This window comes from Oncorhynchus clarkii, chromosome 3, assembly GCF_045791955.1.
Source record: "Oncorhynchus clarkii lewisi isolate Uvic-CL-2024 chromosome 3, UVic_Ocla_1.0, whole genome shotgun sequence".
Taxonomy (NCBI): Eukaryota; Metazoa; Chordata; class Actinopteri; order Salmoniformes; family Salmonidae; genus Oncorhynchus; species Oncorhynchus clarkii.
This window is the reverse complement of record NC_092149.1, coordinates 29185390-29203051: the sequence shown is the minus strand read 5'-3', so window position 1 is coordinate 29203051 and position 17662 is coordinate 29185390. Positions and strand designations below refer to the sequence as shown.

Genomic DNA, 17662 nt, shown 5'->3' with positions numbered 1-17662 from the left:
AGGCCTAACAGTTTTGTGTTATTATATTTAAAATAAATCAATATCTATGTATACAGTGATTTGTGTATCCAGCTACACTCTGCTATACAGTAATAACACAGCCACTCTATCAACCAGAACATACTGTATAGCTAAACGGCGGCTGCGCCAATTGGAGAGTGCCTTACTGCTTTATTCTCCTCTGGCCAATTGAAACTGCCCGCACATGCGTATAACCGTTCTCGATGAGAGGAGGGGTCATGCCTTATATGGTAGTTTTTGCCTTATATGGGCACGGCTGTTTCGTGTCACTTTCACCAAATTCTAACTATGATTCTCAGAGATGGGACAGACAGCCGACGAGTGAAGTACATGTTTGGCAGAGATATCTGCTTGTGAACATACTGCATCTACCACAGAGCACTCCATCCATGGTTTATCGACATTTCTATTCAGACCTCATCGTGGCGCACAACATTAGAGGAACGAAAGTAACGTTTATTTTGGGATTGCACGTCCGTATGAGTTCACTAGATAACTTCGATCACATAATTGCGTAGAACTGTGGTCAGTATTGTGTTTTTGTGATTGAGAGAATATTTTGATTTAGTTCAGTTCGAATATTAAGCAGAATAAGATTCTAGGCAGTCGATATTCATGAAAATGACACTTTAACGACCACTTCTCCATTCTGTACATGCTGTATTGTTAGTCGACTTTTCAAATACAATCAACGTTTTTGAGAGAGCGTGTTTATGGATTTCTGCGCAGAGCAGAACACTGGCAGTAGCCTCCATTCTTACGCAATAGTCATGTTGATACCGTGCTGTCTTCGTAAACTTTGATAGAAGTTTACAGAAGATACGTTTACGACAGGGACATTTGATTAACTAGAGAAAATCAATTTGATAATATATTAAATACTTTTTGGAGGAAGTGGGAAGCGCCTTTTCGTCCTGCCTTGTTTTCCCAAGACGTCAGAACGGATTCTTATCTCCTCCCCGCGCTACGGAGTTGGACTCGTATCTGTTGTCTAACCAAATTGTTTTAGGATAGCATGGCAATGGTAGTAAACCAGTGGCAAGAGAACATTTCGGCGGATCCCGGGTCCCAGCTCCAGATTTGCAGTCAGGAGCCTGGCGGGACACCGGGAACCCCCTCTGGTTCCACCCCGGGGAACGATGCACTTTCCGGGGACAAGATTCCCAACGTGGACTGCATGGTGTGCGGGGATAAGTCCAGTGGCAAGCATTACGGTCAATTCACCTGCGAGGGCTGTAAAAGCTTCTTCAAGCGTTCGGTGCGACGGAACCTCAGTTACACATGCCGGGGGAACCGCGACTGTCCCATCGACCAACATCATCGGAACCAGTGCCAGTACTGCCGACTGAAGAAGTGCCTCAAAGTCGGCATGAGAAGAGAAGGTAAGACAGGATTTGAGATTCGGTGAAGACTGTAGCCTTTATGCAAATGTAATGTAAATGACTAAAATGATCAAATTGGGTTTTGGCGGACGTTTGGTGTCAAGAATATTAGTGCGTAAAGTTGAAACCATATAACGTTAGTGCTTTAACGATGGATGTCCGTGTCTTATAGATTTCCTGCTTCTATCAGTCATAGTTCTCCTAAAAGGCATTTGTAGTCTGCTGTAACGCAATGTTTGTTGTTTCAGATCGTCTACCCTTGTATTTCCTATTCAGTCCATAGTATGCAATTATTTTTCTCCCCTCGGAAAAGGGCTCCCTTTGTCTCCCCAATTAATTCTGGTGTTTGCTCCTCTACACCCTATCCGCTACAAGAGGGCCCGCTACATGTATTGTATTGTGCATGATTATGAAAGGGTCAATTAGTGCGAAAGATGAACAGTGGCAACGTGTTCGCAAAGCACTGCGTTTCACTTTTAATCAGTCAGCTTGGACCTTGCTGCGTCATGTTCAATCAGACGAGTTGTGTTAATTACAACACGCGAACCATACACTTGAAATCCTCATAAAAGCTTTCTCCATGCTGGACGTCGTTGTACTCTGTGTTTTATGCGTTACCCACCAACAATACTACATTTCTCTAATCCTAAATACATGTTTATCGCTGTGCAGTGTAGCCTACTCTGGAGTCAACCTTGTTAGTTTATTGTAATAGATTTTTATCGCAAATTATAAACAATTATATTATGTACTGTAATTCTTGCTAAATCTGGCCACGCAAGCTGTTGTGGATACCCCAAAAGGTTCCTATGATATGACCATAAACAGTGCAAATAGTGACACAAACAATAGTCAACAGAAGACGTGCGCTCTGTGCAGGAAGCACGCTGTGTTTAACTTCCAGTGTGTGAGTGTATCAAGCAGGCAGGCCTATTACAAACGAGGTCTTGAATACAGTAGCCTCTGTCAAAATGAACTACAATAATACAATACATTGTAGGTGGAAATACCCGTCCTATCGCCTAATATTATCATTCAAGGGATCTCGTTAGTGTGCTAGTGTGTAAACTGTACACAGTTCATGTAAAGCACTGCAGGGTAAATTTAGTCAGCCATGCCCCTTTCTGACTGAATGAACCCGAGGAAATCTCCTGACACAGTGCAGTCTGTTGACCTTTCATCTACATAAACATGCTCAATATGTTATCAGACCATTATTTGGCTACATTATATATTAACTACTGAAGATAACATTTTAAAAGGGATTTGATTTGCTATGTTACTATTATATGGTCTAGAATAATATTCACCAAAAACACGATTAAAAAATCTCAATTCTTTCAAGTGTTGATTAAATTGATACAGGTCTGTCATACGCAAAACAGACTCATCCTCATCTTGGATTACAGGCCTAGAGACATGTCCTCGTAAGTGTCAGTGCCTTTGAGGAACATTTTGAAATCGCACTTCTTTAAAATATTAAAAGTGTTGGTTTTAAATTGAAGATGATGACGTGGTTAATGTAGGCCTAGGCATAACTATTTTGTATATGCCTAATTTTCTAATTGACATTCAATACAATAATTATAATTGAAATGCTATGCAGAGTTGTGTTGTACTACAACCAAGTTTTAGCAATGCTTTTAAACGGCAACCTTTGTGAGGTAGTAGATAAAACATATTTAAAATAAAATTGTTTTCTTTAGGCCTACCAATAATTTTCCAACCCTGAAAGAAAATCAAATGATCAAATCAGATTATAATTAACAAAATATTAGAGGCATAATTTGGTGTGAAATAGTCTACCTATATGTTTCTAACTCAGCAATAAAGATAAAGTCCTGCTAACTATTTGCCCTGAAAAGTTCAGAGGTAGCCTAATGGTGGGGATAATTAATAATAAAATCACCAATTGTACACATTTAAATGCAGCATTGCAATCACATTAAAGGCTTACTGGTAGCAGCGAGAAAGCAGCAAGACTACACACCCAAAGCTACTTTTCGTCTTCCCCAGAGGTCATACATAAGTCATGTTTCTTCTACATAATGCACCTGGGTCGGCTGACAGAGGAGGCCATTGGGCTTTCTGAGTTATAATCCGTGTGAATTTTGGAACATTTTGGAAATACACAAATGTACATTCCTGCCCTGAATATGGATTTGAAATCATCTCAAATTGATTGTTGAAACTATCAATAATTGACTTTGTAATAGTTATTACCACTACAAGGTATTGCCTACTTGTGTTATGCAAGCCATGCACAAAATAATCATCTAAATATCATGCTATTCTCGGCACATGGATTGGTAACCAGTGACGTTAATTCATGGCTGCCAAGGGAAGCTAGGCGTCCCCAAAAAATTGACCAATAAAAAAATATATACTGAACAAAAATATAAATGCAACATGTAAAGTGTTTCATGAGCTGAAATAAAATATCCCAGAAATATTCCATATACACAAAAAGCTTATTTCTCAAACAAAATGGCAAAAATTGGTTTACATCCATGTTAATGAGCAAATCCCCCTTTGCCAAGATAATCCATCCACCTGACAGGTGTGGCATATCAAGAAGCTGATTAAACAGCATGATCATTACACAGGTGCACCTTGTGCTGGGGACACTAAAAGGCCACTCTAAAATGTGCCTTTTGTCACACAACACAATGGCAAGTTTTGAAGGAGTGTGCAATTGGCATGCTGACTACAGGAATGTCCATCAGAGCTGTTGCTAGAGAATTTAATATTAATTTCTCTACCATACGCCGCCCCCAACGTCATTTTAGAGAATTTGGCAGTACGTCCAACCTGCTTTACAACCGCAGACCAAGTGTAACCACGCCAGCCCAGGACCTCCACATCTGGCTTCTTCACCTAAGGGATCATCTGAGACCAGCCACCTGGACAGCTGATGAAACTGAGGAGTATTTTTGTCTGTAATAAAGCCCTTTTGTGGGGAAAAACTGAGTCTGATTGGCGGGGCCTGGCTCCCCTGTGGGTGGGCCGACAGGGGAGCCAGGCTGAAATCCATAGATTAGGGTCTAATTCATTTATTTCAACTGACTGATTACCTTATATGAACTACCCCTCTGTCTCTGTATGTGTAGGCCATGTATCTGATGCTGTCTGGTTAAAAGAGTATGACATTGTTGCCTCTCGTAGCATTGAACGCAAGGGAAGCCAGCGAGCATTTGGCCTCTATTGATAAAAAAGTATCAAATAATAGCCAATCAGCATTGAGCAAAACTGAGTGAGCTCAACTGTGAATGGTCCTGGTGCACCAAAAGTACAAAAGTGTTAAGGGTAAGCAGCTTGGATTTGGCGTCACTCCTATCAAATTGAATTGAGAGCATATGTCATTGACAGAAACAACTTGAATTGTTGCGTTGTTGTGTTGTTGTCATCCGGTGGCTTTGGACTTGTGGTTTTACTTAATTCTCCATACTGGCAATAATTATAATGGCGATTCTGATCCAACCATTAATTCATACATTGTTGTGCCACTGGCCTGAGAGGATGGAAGTTCAGTATGTAGCAAGTTTTAGAAGGCTAATGTAACGAGCTAATGTTGCCCATGAAAGGAAGTTAGATTAGTGAGCAAACATTTTAGCCAGGTAGCCTAGGACAACAATAAATAAAAGCATGTACTGTATGACAGAGTGAAAGACCGCTTCGTCAACATGAAAGAGAGGAGGATGGCATTGGCCTTTCTCAACAAGTAGGGTGAATCAACATGTTTTTTCTACTTACACACACACACACACACACACACACACACACACACACACACACACACACACACACACACACACACACACACACACACACACATAAATCAACCATGGACAGCCACATCATATTTAGCTTGATGATTGGACTAAATAGTTTTTTGTATCTTTTAGCTGTCACTGTATTAGACAAAACATTTTGATGAGGTTGAAATGTTGAAGTTGAAATGGTGCTGGAATAGTGGAGGCAGCTCCTGTTTCCTTTTCGACTTGAGGTAACTCTCCATTGTTCTAAGTCAATAGTTGTTTAAAAGGTCCAAAAATGTCAGAAACATTAACTGCTTGACCATGCTGTAGGTCATGTAGCTGTTTGTTACAGGCTAAATACTTTGTGGACTTCACCGGACAGAAGTTGCTCTCTGGTTTTGTGATGAAACAAAGGTGTGGTGGAATTTATTCTACCACTGTGTCTTCTTATTGTCTCTGCTTTTAGGCCAATATATCACGGTGTCAAAGCATATGAACTAACTGGTTATAGAGCAAACCATGTAATTATCACAACACATACAGTAAGTTGTAATATGGCATTTTTCCTGGCTTCCCTAGTGATTCTACCCACGCCCTTCTACTGTTGGTAACATGCGTAAAAGTAACGTATTGATGGTGTAGGAGGCCTCTGCCAGTGAAAATAAACAAATATAGCAGAATATCAACAACAAAGCATATAAAAACAAACCTGACAGGTTATGTTTGTGGTTAGGCGGGCCTTTCTTGTCGACCAAGTCGCTGCCCCTCATCAAATCAAATTTATTTATATAGCCCTTCGTACATCAGTTGATATCTCAAAGTGCTGAACAGAAACCCAGCCTAAAACCCCAAACAGCAAGCAATGCAGGTGTAGAAGCACGGTAGTAGAAGCATCTCCCCTCCCTCTCCAAAAATGCACCACTCCCTAGTGGCGAAATTCTGTAAAACATGGCAACGTTTTAGTAAGGTACAAAAAAATAGTAATTGATCCTATCTATGCCATAACTTGCTACAAAATGTACTGCACACACATCTTCATTATTTAAGATCAGTGTCACATTCGCTGGCTAATTCAGGAGTGTTATTTGGACAGTTCAGTTGATCTTTAGGGTGACCCTTCGTGTGTAACTTGACTGAGAGGTCACTCTATTTCAGCCCACATACATATCGAATATCTCGTGTTAAAGGTTGATTTATACTAAACAGTCATGTAAAAGGTCATGTTTACCTCTTCACTGCTCTACCTGTTTGGCACCTCTGGCATCTCTACTCTACATGTTTCTCAATGACATTCCTGCTTAGAGTAGAACACTGGTTTAAGGGATGAGGAGGGAGTGAGGAAGAGAGAGACAGTGAACCTGTGCAACTGGCTGACAGTTCCTTGGGCTAGTTGGGAGTGAAGTGCATATCATGTTCTGCTGTCGGAATGTTCCGTATGTGCTCCTCTGACCTTAGTGAGACCAAAAAAGACCAATATAGACTGTGATGTTTGTCAAATTCACACGTTCGAAGAACACACTGTATACTTGACACATTGACAATTTTACATTCACAACTAGCAGCCTTCTCATGCATACAATACATTCCCTACCAGCTACCGCACATAGTGACATGGTCACAGAGATTGGCATGGACAGGCACCCTGTCCACTAGTATGGGAGCTACTTCTAGTATGGGAGCTACTTTTAAAAAATGAAACGGGTTGCGAGCTACTCATTTTTTCTAGCTATGTTTTCTGTCAATATACCTGCTAAAATAATGGTTAATAAACAAGCGGGGTCCTATAGAATTCTTTTTGATTTTAGATTTTTTTTTTAGATTTTCCCAACTGATGTTTTTTTCTTTGTTTTATTTTTTCTGGTTTTAGATTTTCAGATTTTTTTCACTCTCAAAGTTGCAATGATTCATAGAGAAACAACATAATTGGATGGTCTGAGTCCATGTCAAAGCTCAAATTAAATATATTTTTGTAGGTCTGGAAATAAAACTAGCAAATTATTATGTTTGTGTGTTATTCCCCTTTAGTTGTGCATCTGGCCTTTTAATTGCACATCTAGCAAGTGAGGATTGTGCCATCTAATGTGCTGGTCTAGTAATGGCTCTGTACTACTAATGCTCATTTCATGGCAAAGTTTTCAAATAATAGATACAAATGATATACTTACTCATGATATACTTCTGCCAGGTATGCCTACTTTGCAGTTAAAATTTAATTGAGAAGGATTGGGAGAAAGTATTTCTGTCAACCCACAAGACAGTTATCACATCAACTGGCTACACACGGAGTGACAAAAACACGCACCACACAGACAGACAGGGGCAATATTGATGGACATTTATTGGCAGATGGTGTTAGGTTTGGCTTTTTAAGCCAATAGTGGCCAACTAGGGGTGGGATAATATCAATAAATAGTAGCTGGGAGCTTGTGGTGTCTGATACTTCTGAGATTTGTTTATGACAGTTTGTCGTGGAATACATGAAAATTGCATGTACTTTCAGAATTGTTTGGCGAGTTACTCATAGGTGGGCTGCGAGCTACTGGTAGCTTGCTATCAACCTGTTGGAGAACCCTGCTCTAGATTGTTCATAGTAAGTACATAGTTACGACTGTTCATAGACAGAACATTCAAAGACAGATTATCTTCATTATGACTCCTAGTGTGTGTGTCCTTCAATGGTAAATAACACAGGGAAAGACCTGTATATTGATATTCAGTTACTCATACATAGGATTATGAAACACATCACTCTTGACGAGACTCGCTGCTACAGCTGGTGACCCTTGGTTCACACCGACCAAACACAGAGACGGATATACTGTAGGTCAACAGGAACCAGAAACTAAACATTAATAATGGCGATGTTCAAGGTCCAAATGTGAGGTTGACTCTATTGAGAAAGTACCAGGGCTCGCTAACTGACTGCCTTTATTGACTAATCCATACACGTTGTCCAGTTTGTATGAGCAGGCAATCACAAACCGAGACTAGTTTGACCCCTAAACTCTGGCCTGCCAAAACATTCCCCTATTACAATACTGTCATAGTTTATTGACATGTTAGAATAGGTCTCTTTAAGTCCAAGCTGGCTGTAAGGTTCCAGCACCATGGCTTCCATATTGACAGAGGCCTTGCCATTATTCACTGTCAGAAAGCAGCCTCCATTGAAGTGATAGGCCACAAAGAGACCGTAGAGCTGAGGCACTAGTCGTTTCCCATTCTGATATCCCCAAGGCTAGCATTTAATATTTTAGAGGAGGGGGGATGTGAGTGGAGGAATAGAGCTCACTCTGCAGAGATGGGCTTCCTTTGACACCTCAAGGTGAATAGACTCCAGTTCACGATACATTGCGTGTCATATTGTCATATTTCTCTGTTGAGTCTCTCATTTTCTCTGTTGTCTGTACAATAGCCAGGTTAGCCTGTGGCCACAATATGAAAGGCTAGCATTTACAGTAAGTCCAGCGTTATCCATATTCATTGTTACATTTTGAAGTATCGTGTTGTTTTTGATTCCAGGCCACTTTACACCAATTTTCTTGAGATACAGCCATTGAGTTTTTAACTCAATGTAATGAAAATGATTGAATCGCTTGTATAGCATAGCTTGTTGTGTGATCTCTTCCATTGTAGAAATGGATATGAGTGAGTAGAGAGATGGATAGAAAGCCAGAGCACTCCTCCGTGCAGGGTGCATTTCTGTTATTAATTCATATCTGCTTCATCAAACCAGCGCCAACATGACTGGGTGGATATTAAAGGGCCTACGTTTGCAGCTAACGCGTCTGAGCATCCTCACCGGGAGCTCTCTCCATCTCCGTCTGTCTGTGTCTCTCTTTTTCCCTGTCTCTTTACCCGTTCCCTCTCCCTTTCCATACAATGTCATACTTAACTCTGTCTCCCTCCCTCCCTCTTCCTTGATCTCATTGCCTCTTTCAGGGATCCCCCTCCAGCATTGGGGGAATATCCCGCTGCCACACGCCACGTCTATTTCTATGGGCACAAACACTGTTCATGGCACAAACTGTTCACAGCCCTCTTGTTGGCGGAGAGAATTTTGCAGGTTTAAAGCTTCTTTCCTGCAATTCTACGCATTTTGTCATGTCTAATGTGTATTCATGTGATATTTATAGGTCTCTAAGGTATGCAGTGACTAACATGACAAGAGGAACTGATGATGCACTACCCAACCTTGTGCATTCTACTATTACAACTTTCAAGAGTACGTTTAAAGCCAGTGGGGCACCCCTTCTGACCCTTTGGGGGCGTGCCCCACAGTTTGGGAACCACTGGTTTATTTCACTTCATCCCTCTATTTCTCAATTCTCTACTCTTACACTCACCTTCATCTTCATTCTCAACCTCTTTTTTTCTCTCCTTTCCTCTCACCCTTTCTTCCTCTCTACATCTTTCTCACAGCCTTGGCCCCCTTTCCTCTGTGGATATGGAGTTGACAGGGTAAATGGTTTGACTTTTTTGGGATTGGTGCTTCACTGTAACCCTTGCATGCAGAGTGAGAGCAGTGACCCCAGAGTTCAGAGTTCAACCCAAGCTAAAGGAGTCTGTCAGAAGCACAGGAATAACACATGAATGTCACATCACACACTCTTCTCTGAGCGGGCTTACACAATACACACTGCTTTACTGTCCAAAATAAGCCATTTTTTGTGTATCTGTGTTTGAATGTTACAGTATCTTGTGTTTTTTGTTAGCAGACCTTTAAGGGACTACACGAAAACCATTATACCACTTATCTCCGTTGACAATGAGGCTGTGCCAAATATGTCATGCTTCTAGTGCATAGCCTGACTATGACCTTTTACAGGAGCATATAGTCCTTCATTGTATTTATCTACAATAGTTTGCTCAACTGTCTTGTACTGGTGGTGTTTTTTAAAAGTCATGGCTGAAATCGCCCATGATACCTGTTTAGTGCCCTTTTCTCCCCTCTGCCTTATTTATGTACCATATTTTATCCGTTATTTTACCAGGTAAGTTGACTGAGAACACGTTCTCATTTGCAGCAACGACCTGGGGAATAGTTACAGGGGAGAGGAGGTTATATGTAGTGCCATGGTCTTTCTGTTTGGGGTTTTAGGCTCTTTAGTTGTTTGGTCCCACTGTTTGCCAGTACCTCTACTGTCAAGAGATCGGGGATTTGGTCTTTCCAATCACACTAAGCCACTGCTGACCAATTAGAAATCTGGAAATCGATTGTGGCAGGCATTCAAATCTGTCTCTACATCCTCACTCTCACTCTCTCTCATCCCATGCCACTCACTATCTTTCTCCCTCTCCCTTTTATCCTGTCTATGCCCTTCTCTCCCTGTCTCATTCATTTCCCTTGCTCATTCACATAGAGATGCTTTTCAAGCGTCATTTCGACTCAAGCACTCATGCACTCACACACAACCTCCTCAAAGAGGCTTTTCAGAAGACAAGTGGATGGGGTGGATTTGGCATCTGGTCATTAATCATTATGATGCATTGATTATTATTATTTTAATTCAGATAGTTATAACATACTAACCTCTAATGAAGGGCAACCATGCTCTAGAAAAAGTTCAGGTTTGGGTACGACCAGGATTTGTTTTTTTTGTGAGTGACATGGTACGGCCCATTGTGCAATGCTGTCTCTGTACGCTACGTTGTCGTTTGCAAAATGAGGCAACATTCTTTCCCTGGGACAGGAGTTGCTTGTGTTCAAGGGAGACCAGTATTTTTTTGGTCACAAACTCAAATGTTTTTCTAATCATTCAACAGTCTTGAAATTCGATGGACATATCTATTGACTTACTATGTTCTTGAGTGATTTGACCTGTACTCTTTGGTACACTGTAGTGTATTCAATTTTCACAGCTGTTGTGTCAAAGGACAGGTGATGCTGAGTTTCAAAGTATTTTCCAAACCCTAGCCTGTCCTCCCTCCCTCCCTCCCTCCCTCCCTCCCTCCCTCCCTCCCTCCCTCCCTCCCTCCCTCCCTCCCTCCCTCCCTCCCTCCCTCCCTCCCTCCCTCCCTCCCTCCCTCCCACGTACTCCCTCCCTCCCTCCCGCGTACTCCCTCCCTCCCTCCCTCCCTCCCTCCCTCCCTCCCTCCCTCCCTCCCTCCCTCCCTCCCGCGTACTCTCTCTCTCCCTTGTTCTGTAACTGTAGAGGGAGTTATTAGTCAGACAGCGGGGATGACTGAACAGGTGTTTTCCAAATGGGCTTTGAGCCGCCGCTTCTTAGCTCGGCGGGGGTGGGGATGTGTGCTTAGCCTCTGCGTGCCCCCTTCCCCTTCGGCTGAGCCATTTGGCAGTGGGGGGGGGGGGGGGGGGCAGAGGTGTGAAGAACCCTAGTGTCTTTACTGGCTGCTGGTTGCTATTACTCACTGATGCACGGCACCGGTGTCTGCCGGTCAGGAGACAGAGTGCCGACACATTTAGAGCTGCAGAAATTTCCCCCCGTTTCTCCACACTTTGCACCCCCCACCTCCAACCTCCACCCACCTTCCTCCTCTCCCCAGACATGGCTTTTAGCTGCTAGCCCCAGTGTGATTTGGCCCTATATATTCCCATTGAGAAAGAGTAGACTCGTCTGAGTGCCTCTAGATACTGCTTTATGACACAGTGGTAATTGCAGCCTACTAAATCAAGGCAGTTAGTGTTGGACGCAGTCATGACGATGTGAATGCAGAGAAGCTTCAGGTCCTAAATGTTACTGTAACTATGCCAGCCTGGATTGAAATAAAGCCTCTTAGGATAGATGGATAGAGTACAGCCACATGAATGAATGAAAGATGCAGTAGTCTAACCAAGTTAGCCCCATGCCAAACAATTAGCTTCTAGCACTTGAGTATTTACTTATGAAATGTCAAAAGAGGGAAAATGTATTTTGCTCATAAAATTCAAATGCTTTATCTCCTCATTTTCTTAACCCTTTCTTTCTCTCTCCCTCAGCTGTCCAGAGAGGCCGCATGTCCAACTCCCAGTCTAGCCCGGGTCAGTACCTGACCAATGGAAGCGACCCTTACAACGGGCAGCCCTACCTATCAGGATTCATCTCTTTGCTGCTGCGCGCCGAGCCTTATCCCACGTCCCGCTACGGGTCCCAGTGCATGCAGGGAAACAACCTGATGGGCATCGAGAACATCTGCGAGCTGGCCGCACGGCTGCTCTTCAGCGCTGTGGAGTGGGCCAAGAACATCCCCTTCTTCCCTGATCTGCAGCTCATGGACCAGGTGAGGACGACCACCCTGATTCCTGACTAGAAACTCTGCCTAACTAGATCTTTTTTTTATGCCTGACTAGATCTTTTTTGTTATGCCTGACTAGAAAATAGAAATTATGAATGCTTAGAGATGTGGTGTGGTCACTTTATTTGGGTAGTCCCTTATGGATGAGCTGTAGATGCTCAACACAGATATTGCCCAGAACAAATATATGTATATTGGTATGTCATGTAAAGGTTCAATTGTGGGGTCAGCAGCCTTTAAGTTTGAGCATATCACTAACATTTGCCATACTCAATAATTTGCATAAGGAAGATAAACACTATTGTCCTTGTTTCCCAGAACCACCCTCGTCCACTCTGAACTAACCAATTCTGCCATCATTCCTCCCGTGCCCTAGGTGGCGCTCCTGCGCATGTCATGGAGTGAGCTGTTTGTGCTGAACGCGGCCCAGTGCTCCATGCCGCTGCACGTGGCGCCCCTGCTGGCGGCGGCTGGCCTGCACGCATCGCCCATGTCTGCGGAGCGCGTGGTGGCGTTCATGGACCACATCCGGGTGTTCCAGGAGCAGGTGGAGAAACTGAAGGTTCTGCAGGTGGACACGGCTGAGTACTCCTGCCTCAAATCCATCGTGCTCTTCACCTCCGGTGAGTGGCGTTGACTTTAGTGGTTTCTGTTTCTATATGTCTTTGTTTATGTCCACCTGTAGGATAGTTTGCGTTGTATTTTGTGCGGAACTACACATTTCGGTCGTAGTGGTCACTCCAGATAAGTTAGCTGACGTATAGAGTCTGCAGTACAGCGTGTGGTTAACAACCAAGTGGTTAACAATGTCTTTGTAAACAATGTATCAATAATGTATGGATACCATATCAGTATTATCATGGATGGACTACTTATATGAGCTAAAGAAGCGTAAATATTGGTGAAATAGCAATATAAAAACAATACTTTGCTTATTGCTTTGATACACCACTTTTGCCATTGTATGAGGCACAGTACATCATTTTGGTTATTCTACGCCACCCAGAATGCTGTCAGATCTGGGATTGGGATGTGTGGAGGACTCATTGTTTATGACCCAGGGGGTATGAGTGTGAGAGCACCCAACTCTGAGGTCTGTCAGATCTGGGATTGGGATGTGTGGAGGACTCATTGTTTATGACCCAGGGGGTATGAGTGTGAGAGCACCCAACTCTGAGGTCTTGCTTTTTTGTTTCCTGTCGATCGGCCTTTTCCTCGTCTCCATCGCACAGCTTGTCAGAATCACGTTGCATATACCAAGTTCTGGCTCGCACTCTTCCATTTGGATGGCTGAAGAACCCCTTCGCTCTTCTCATTTATTTCATCACCCTCTTCTCCTTCACGCTTCCATCTATTATTGAAACCAGTCAGGCAGCCCCTCCCCTTTCCGCCTCTCCTAACCCCAGCCATCTCACCCCTGCCTTCACCACCGTGCTTGAATTATTCATGGTGGGTTGCAGCGACAAGGGGGATTCGCCACAGCCCAGGCCCTGACCTACACAACCCCTGTAGCCCTGAGCATCCATGTGATCCGTCCCACAACTCCAGCCAACACACATGCATGTACACACAATGAGACACACACACACACACACACACACACACACACACACACACACACACACACACACACACACACACACACACACACATGCATGTACACACAATGAGATAGACAGACCATTCGTAGACCAGGCCCCCCATCGAGACCTGCCTGCATGAGCTAACAAGGACAGACAAAATCTCAATACCCCCCTCTCACCTCCGCCCTCAGACATTCCACCCTATATCCCAGTCCCATCACCCTAAATCAAGGAGCGGCCATCTTACCACCGCCACCATCCTCATCCCCAGAGTGTGGCTGTGTGTGCCCAGGGAGCCAGACAAAATTATGAGGCACATGAATCTTTTGTTACGCGGAACTGAAGCTCAGCTGGACCAAGTTTGCGCAGGGGGGGGATTAAAGGGTACTGTAACAAAGGGACCAGCATGCTGGGTGGTGGGTAAAAGATCCTGGCCCAGTGCTTCTGCTGCCCACTAGAGTAAAGCACTTGGGAGAAAATTACCCTCGCTGTTCGATGCAGCCTTTAAACAAGGTTCATACTGGGGACAGAAACACTGGCACAGTAGTACTGAACGTGCACTACGGCACTGTGCAGTACAGGACAGCACCGTGCAGTACACTAAATGGGACTTTGTTTTGAGTTCACCCATCTCTGACCCCATAACCACGGAGCTCGAAGGATGTGAAAAGTATCTCACACAGTCGACACACTCTCTGTGTGATGTGAGACTCACACCAGGGACTGGTGCTAGGGGAGGTGTGAGAGCAGGGACAAAACCTCGACCCACAACTGAAGGCAAAGGGAATTGTATTCCACTACATAGAATGACATATTTACTTAGGGATGCAGACATTTCAGCTCTAAGGTATGTACGTAGCTGGACACAATTTCACATTGCATGTCAGTGTGAGGTCAACTCATCAAAAACATGAACCAGAAACTCATCAACACCTAACCTTCCTATCCCTTTCTCAGATGCCATGGGCCTGTCGGATGTGGCCCACGTGGAGAGCATCCAGGAGAAGTCCCAGTGTGCCCTGGAGGAGTATGTGAGGAACCAGTATCCCAGCCAGCCCAACCGCTTTGGCCGCCTGCTCCTGCGGCTGCCCTCCCTACGCATCGTCTCCTCGCCCGTCATCGAGCAGCTCTTCTTCGTGCGCCTGGTGGGCAAGACGCCCATCGAGACGCTGCTGCGCGACATGCTCCTCTCTGGCTCCAGCTACAACTGGCCCTACATGCCCGTGCAGCGCGACCGCCCCATCTCCCTCCACTACAATGAAAACGGGCCCTGAGGAGGACGAGTCGTCGGGTATTCAGTTCTTCATCCATCCTTCATCGACCATCCCTCAATCCCTCCCTCCGTTTATCTCCTCCCTCCATCTCCTCCCTCCACCACCGTTCTGCCAAAAAGCAGACTGACCACCTCACCACATCCCTACCCCATTCACCAATCCAGCCATTCACATGCCTCTTCTCCAGGGGACCACGGCCAATAGAGAGACAAGGAGGCTGCCATGGCCCCTCCTACTTCGCCATTGCCACATTTGAGAGGTGACACTAGACACTAGGCTGGCAGAAGGGTTTTTGCGCCGTTCTCCTGCAGCTCTGTCGGACTTACGCCGTTAAAGACGACTTTGTCAGTCTTGGACTCGACGCGGTGTTGGCTACTGGCGACGCAGTCACTCTATTGTCGGCACTGTGCTTGCATCTAAAGGAGACGTGTCCAAGAATCTCCACTGTATGGCGATTTAGAGCAAGGCCTTGGCCGATATAACTGCTTGACCGAGAGAGCCAGGCCAAAGGTTCTTCATCAACCAATAATTTTTTAATTAACCCGAAGCCATTAAAAAACAAATGCCAAATTTCCTTGGAATTTTCAGAAGACATTTATTGTGTGTGTGTGTGTGTGTGTGTGTGTGTGTGTATTAGCACTGTTTATAATGAGAGAAATTCATGATTGTGTCCATATGTATGTCATTGACTCATAGACATCCACATTAAGGGGTATGTTGGGACTAGCTCAGGTTCAGGTTGGGGAGACAGGACAGACAGGACAGACATGCCACTATCAGTAGGTAACAGAGAATCACTCCTCACCCAGGGCAAAACACCTATCAACAGTGGAACATGGATATTAATTGTTTGGATTATCTTTGTGGTAGTGGTGACAAAATTGGTTTGACCTTTTACTTGTATTTAGACGTCAGAGGGTGTGAGAAGTTGCAAAACAAATATATATTTACAAAAATAGGCACTTGCAATGTGAAACTATCCAGAACCCACACTTGACCCACTCCCATCATAAACACAGCACGGGTAGATTCTTCCTCAGCCGCCATTTTGAGGTCAAAACTACAGGGCCACTAACTGGTAATGGTCAGTGTACTTCCGCCACTGTTTCAAAGCAGAATATCATACAAGTATCCCTTCATAACATCTATATAATGCTGTCAAAGGAATGACATAACACATGCCAGTTAATCCCTGTTAGTTTCATGTCACAATCACAAAAAAAATGTAAATTGTTATGGAGCCTGGACCAATAAGCATTTGAAAACTATAGTTGTACTTTGCCTTAGAACAAGATTTTGTCACTGAGCATTTATTTTATGACTGTGCCATAATCTGAAGTTACCTGTTATGACAGGCAATATGTCCTCCATATGAGGCCACCTCAATTCAATTGTCATTCAAGCAGCATACTAGGAAATTGTATTACTAACCTCCAAACCTCAATTAAAGTTACAATGGTCATTACTGTGATTTAGCATAGATATTATTGTGTTTTTGTTACCATCAATTGATGACGGGCTGTAAGGCAACATTGATTGTTGGACGACCAGTCTGTTTTTTAACATGGCACTGGGGTATCAGCAACAATTATTGGGATTTGAAAGCCATTGGGACCTTGGAGAGCAGGACTGTCTGTTGATAAATTTGTTCACAGAATATTTCTATAAGAGTATGTTTTTTTTTCTCTATTTTTGTTTGGGAAAAATGGATCCATTAATTGAAATAAAAATGTGTTGTTCACAGTTATTTCTCCATCTTGTGTTGCTATGATCCGAACCAGCTAACATCCTACTCTATGAATTTATTGCCTAATGCTGTTAACACATGACTTACAGATGTCATAACCAGTCATAACCATGACTAACATTTTAGATGTTAAACTATACTATCAAAGTTTTATTCACTTCAAACACCATGGCATATTCTGTCATTATGACTACAACATAATACAACTAAATTATCTTGCCAAAGAACAGGCTGAAATCAGGTGATACACCAAGTCGATATGAATTCAAGTGGCTATTTTAGACGGAGCTTATGACAGGTGGCTCAAGTCATATGGATAATTCCATGTAGTGCAGTCCATTGGCCATGAGTAGTAGTCACTCAGTGTGGACAGTGTGTTTATCTCAAGCTGTTTGGATATGATGGGGTACAGAGGCATGAAACAAATCAATGCTCTAAACTAATCAGTGAGAAACAAAGTGGGGGACTCAACCAACTCTCACGGCAGGGTGTAGCCCAAATGTTGATACTCCCCTGCTGTTCGTGTGAGAGAGAGAGAGTGTAAACAAACACTCTGACCTCTCACTTAATGATGTATGTGTGTGTTTGAGTCAGGGAGAAAAATAGAGAGAAAAAGAGAGAGAGAGAGAATCAAGAGAAAGTGCACACATGGTCTTCGACCCTT

General features: G+C 43.6%; 1 protein-coding gene across 1 annotated transcript; it reads left to right on the top strand.

Annotated features, from left to right (window-relative positions):
- Positions 1 to 341: 341 nt before the first annotated feature.
- LOC139392633 (nuclear receptor subfamily 2 group F member 5) lies at positions 342 to 16998 on the top strand. Its single transcript, XM_071140750.1, has 4 exons — positions 342 to 1403; positions 12099 to 12379; positions 12771 to 13017; positions 14935 to 16998. Exons 1-4 carry the CDS (start codon positions 1037 to 1039, stop codon positions 15249 to 15251), a joined length of 1212 nt encoding a protein of 403 aa, XP_070996851.1. The 5' UTR covers positions 342 to 1036; the 3' UTR covers positions 15252 to 16998.
- Positions 16999 to 17662: the final 664 nt, after the last annotated feature.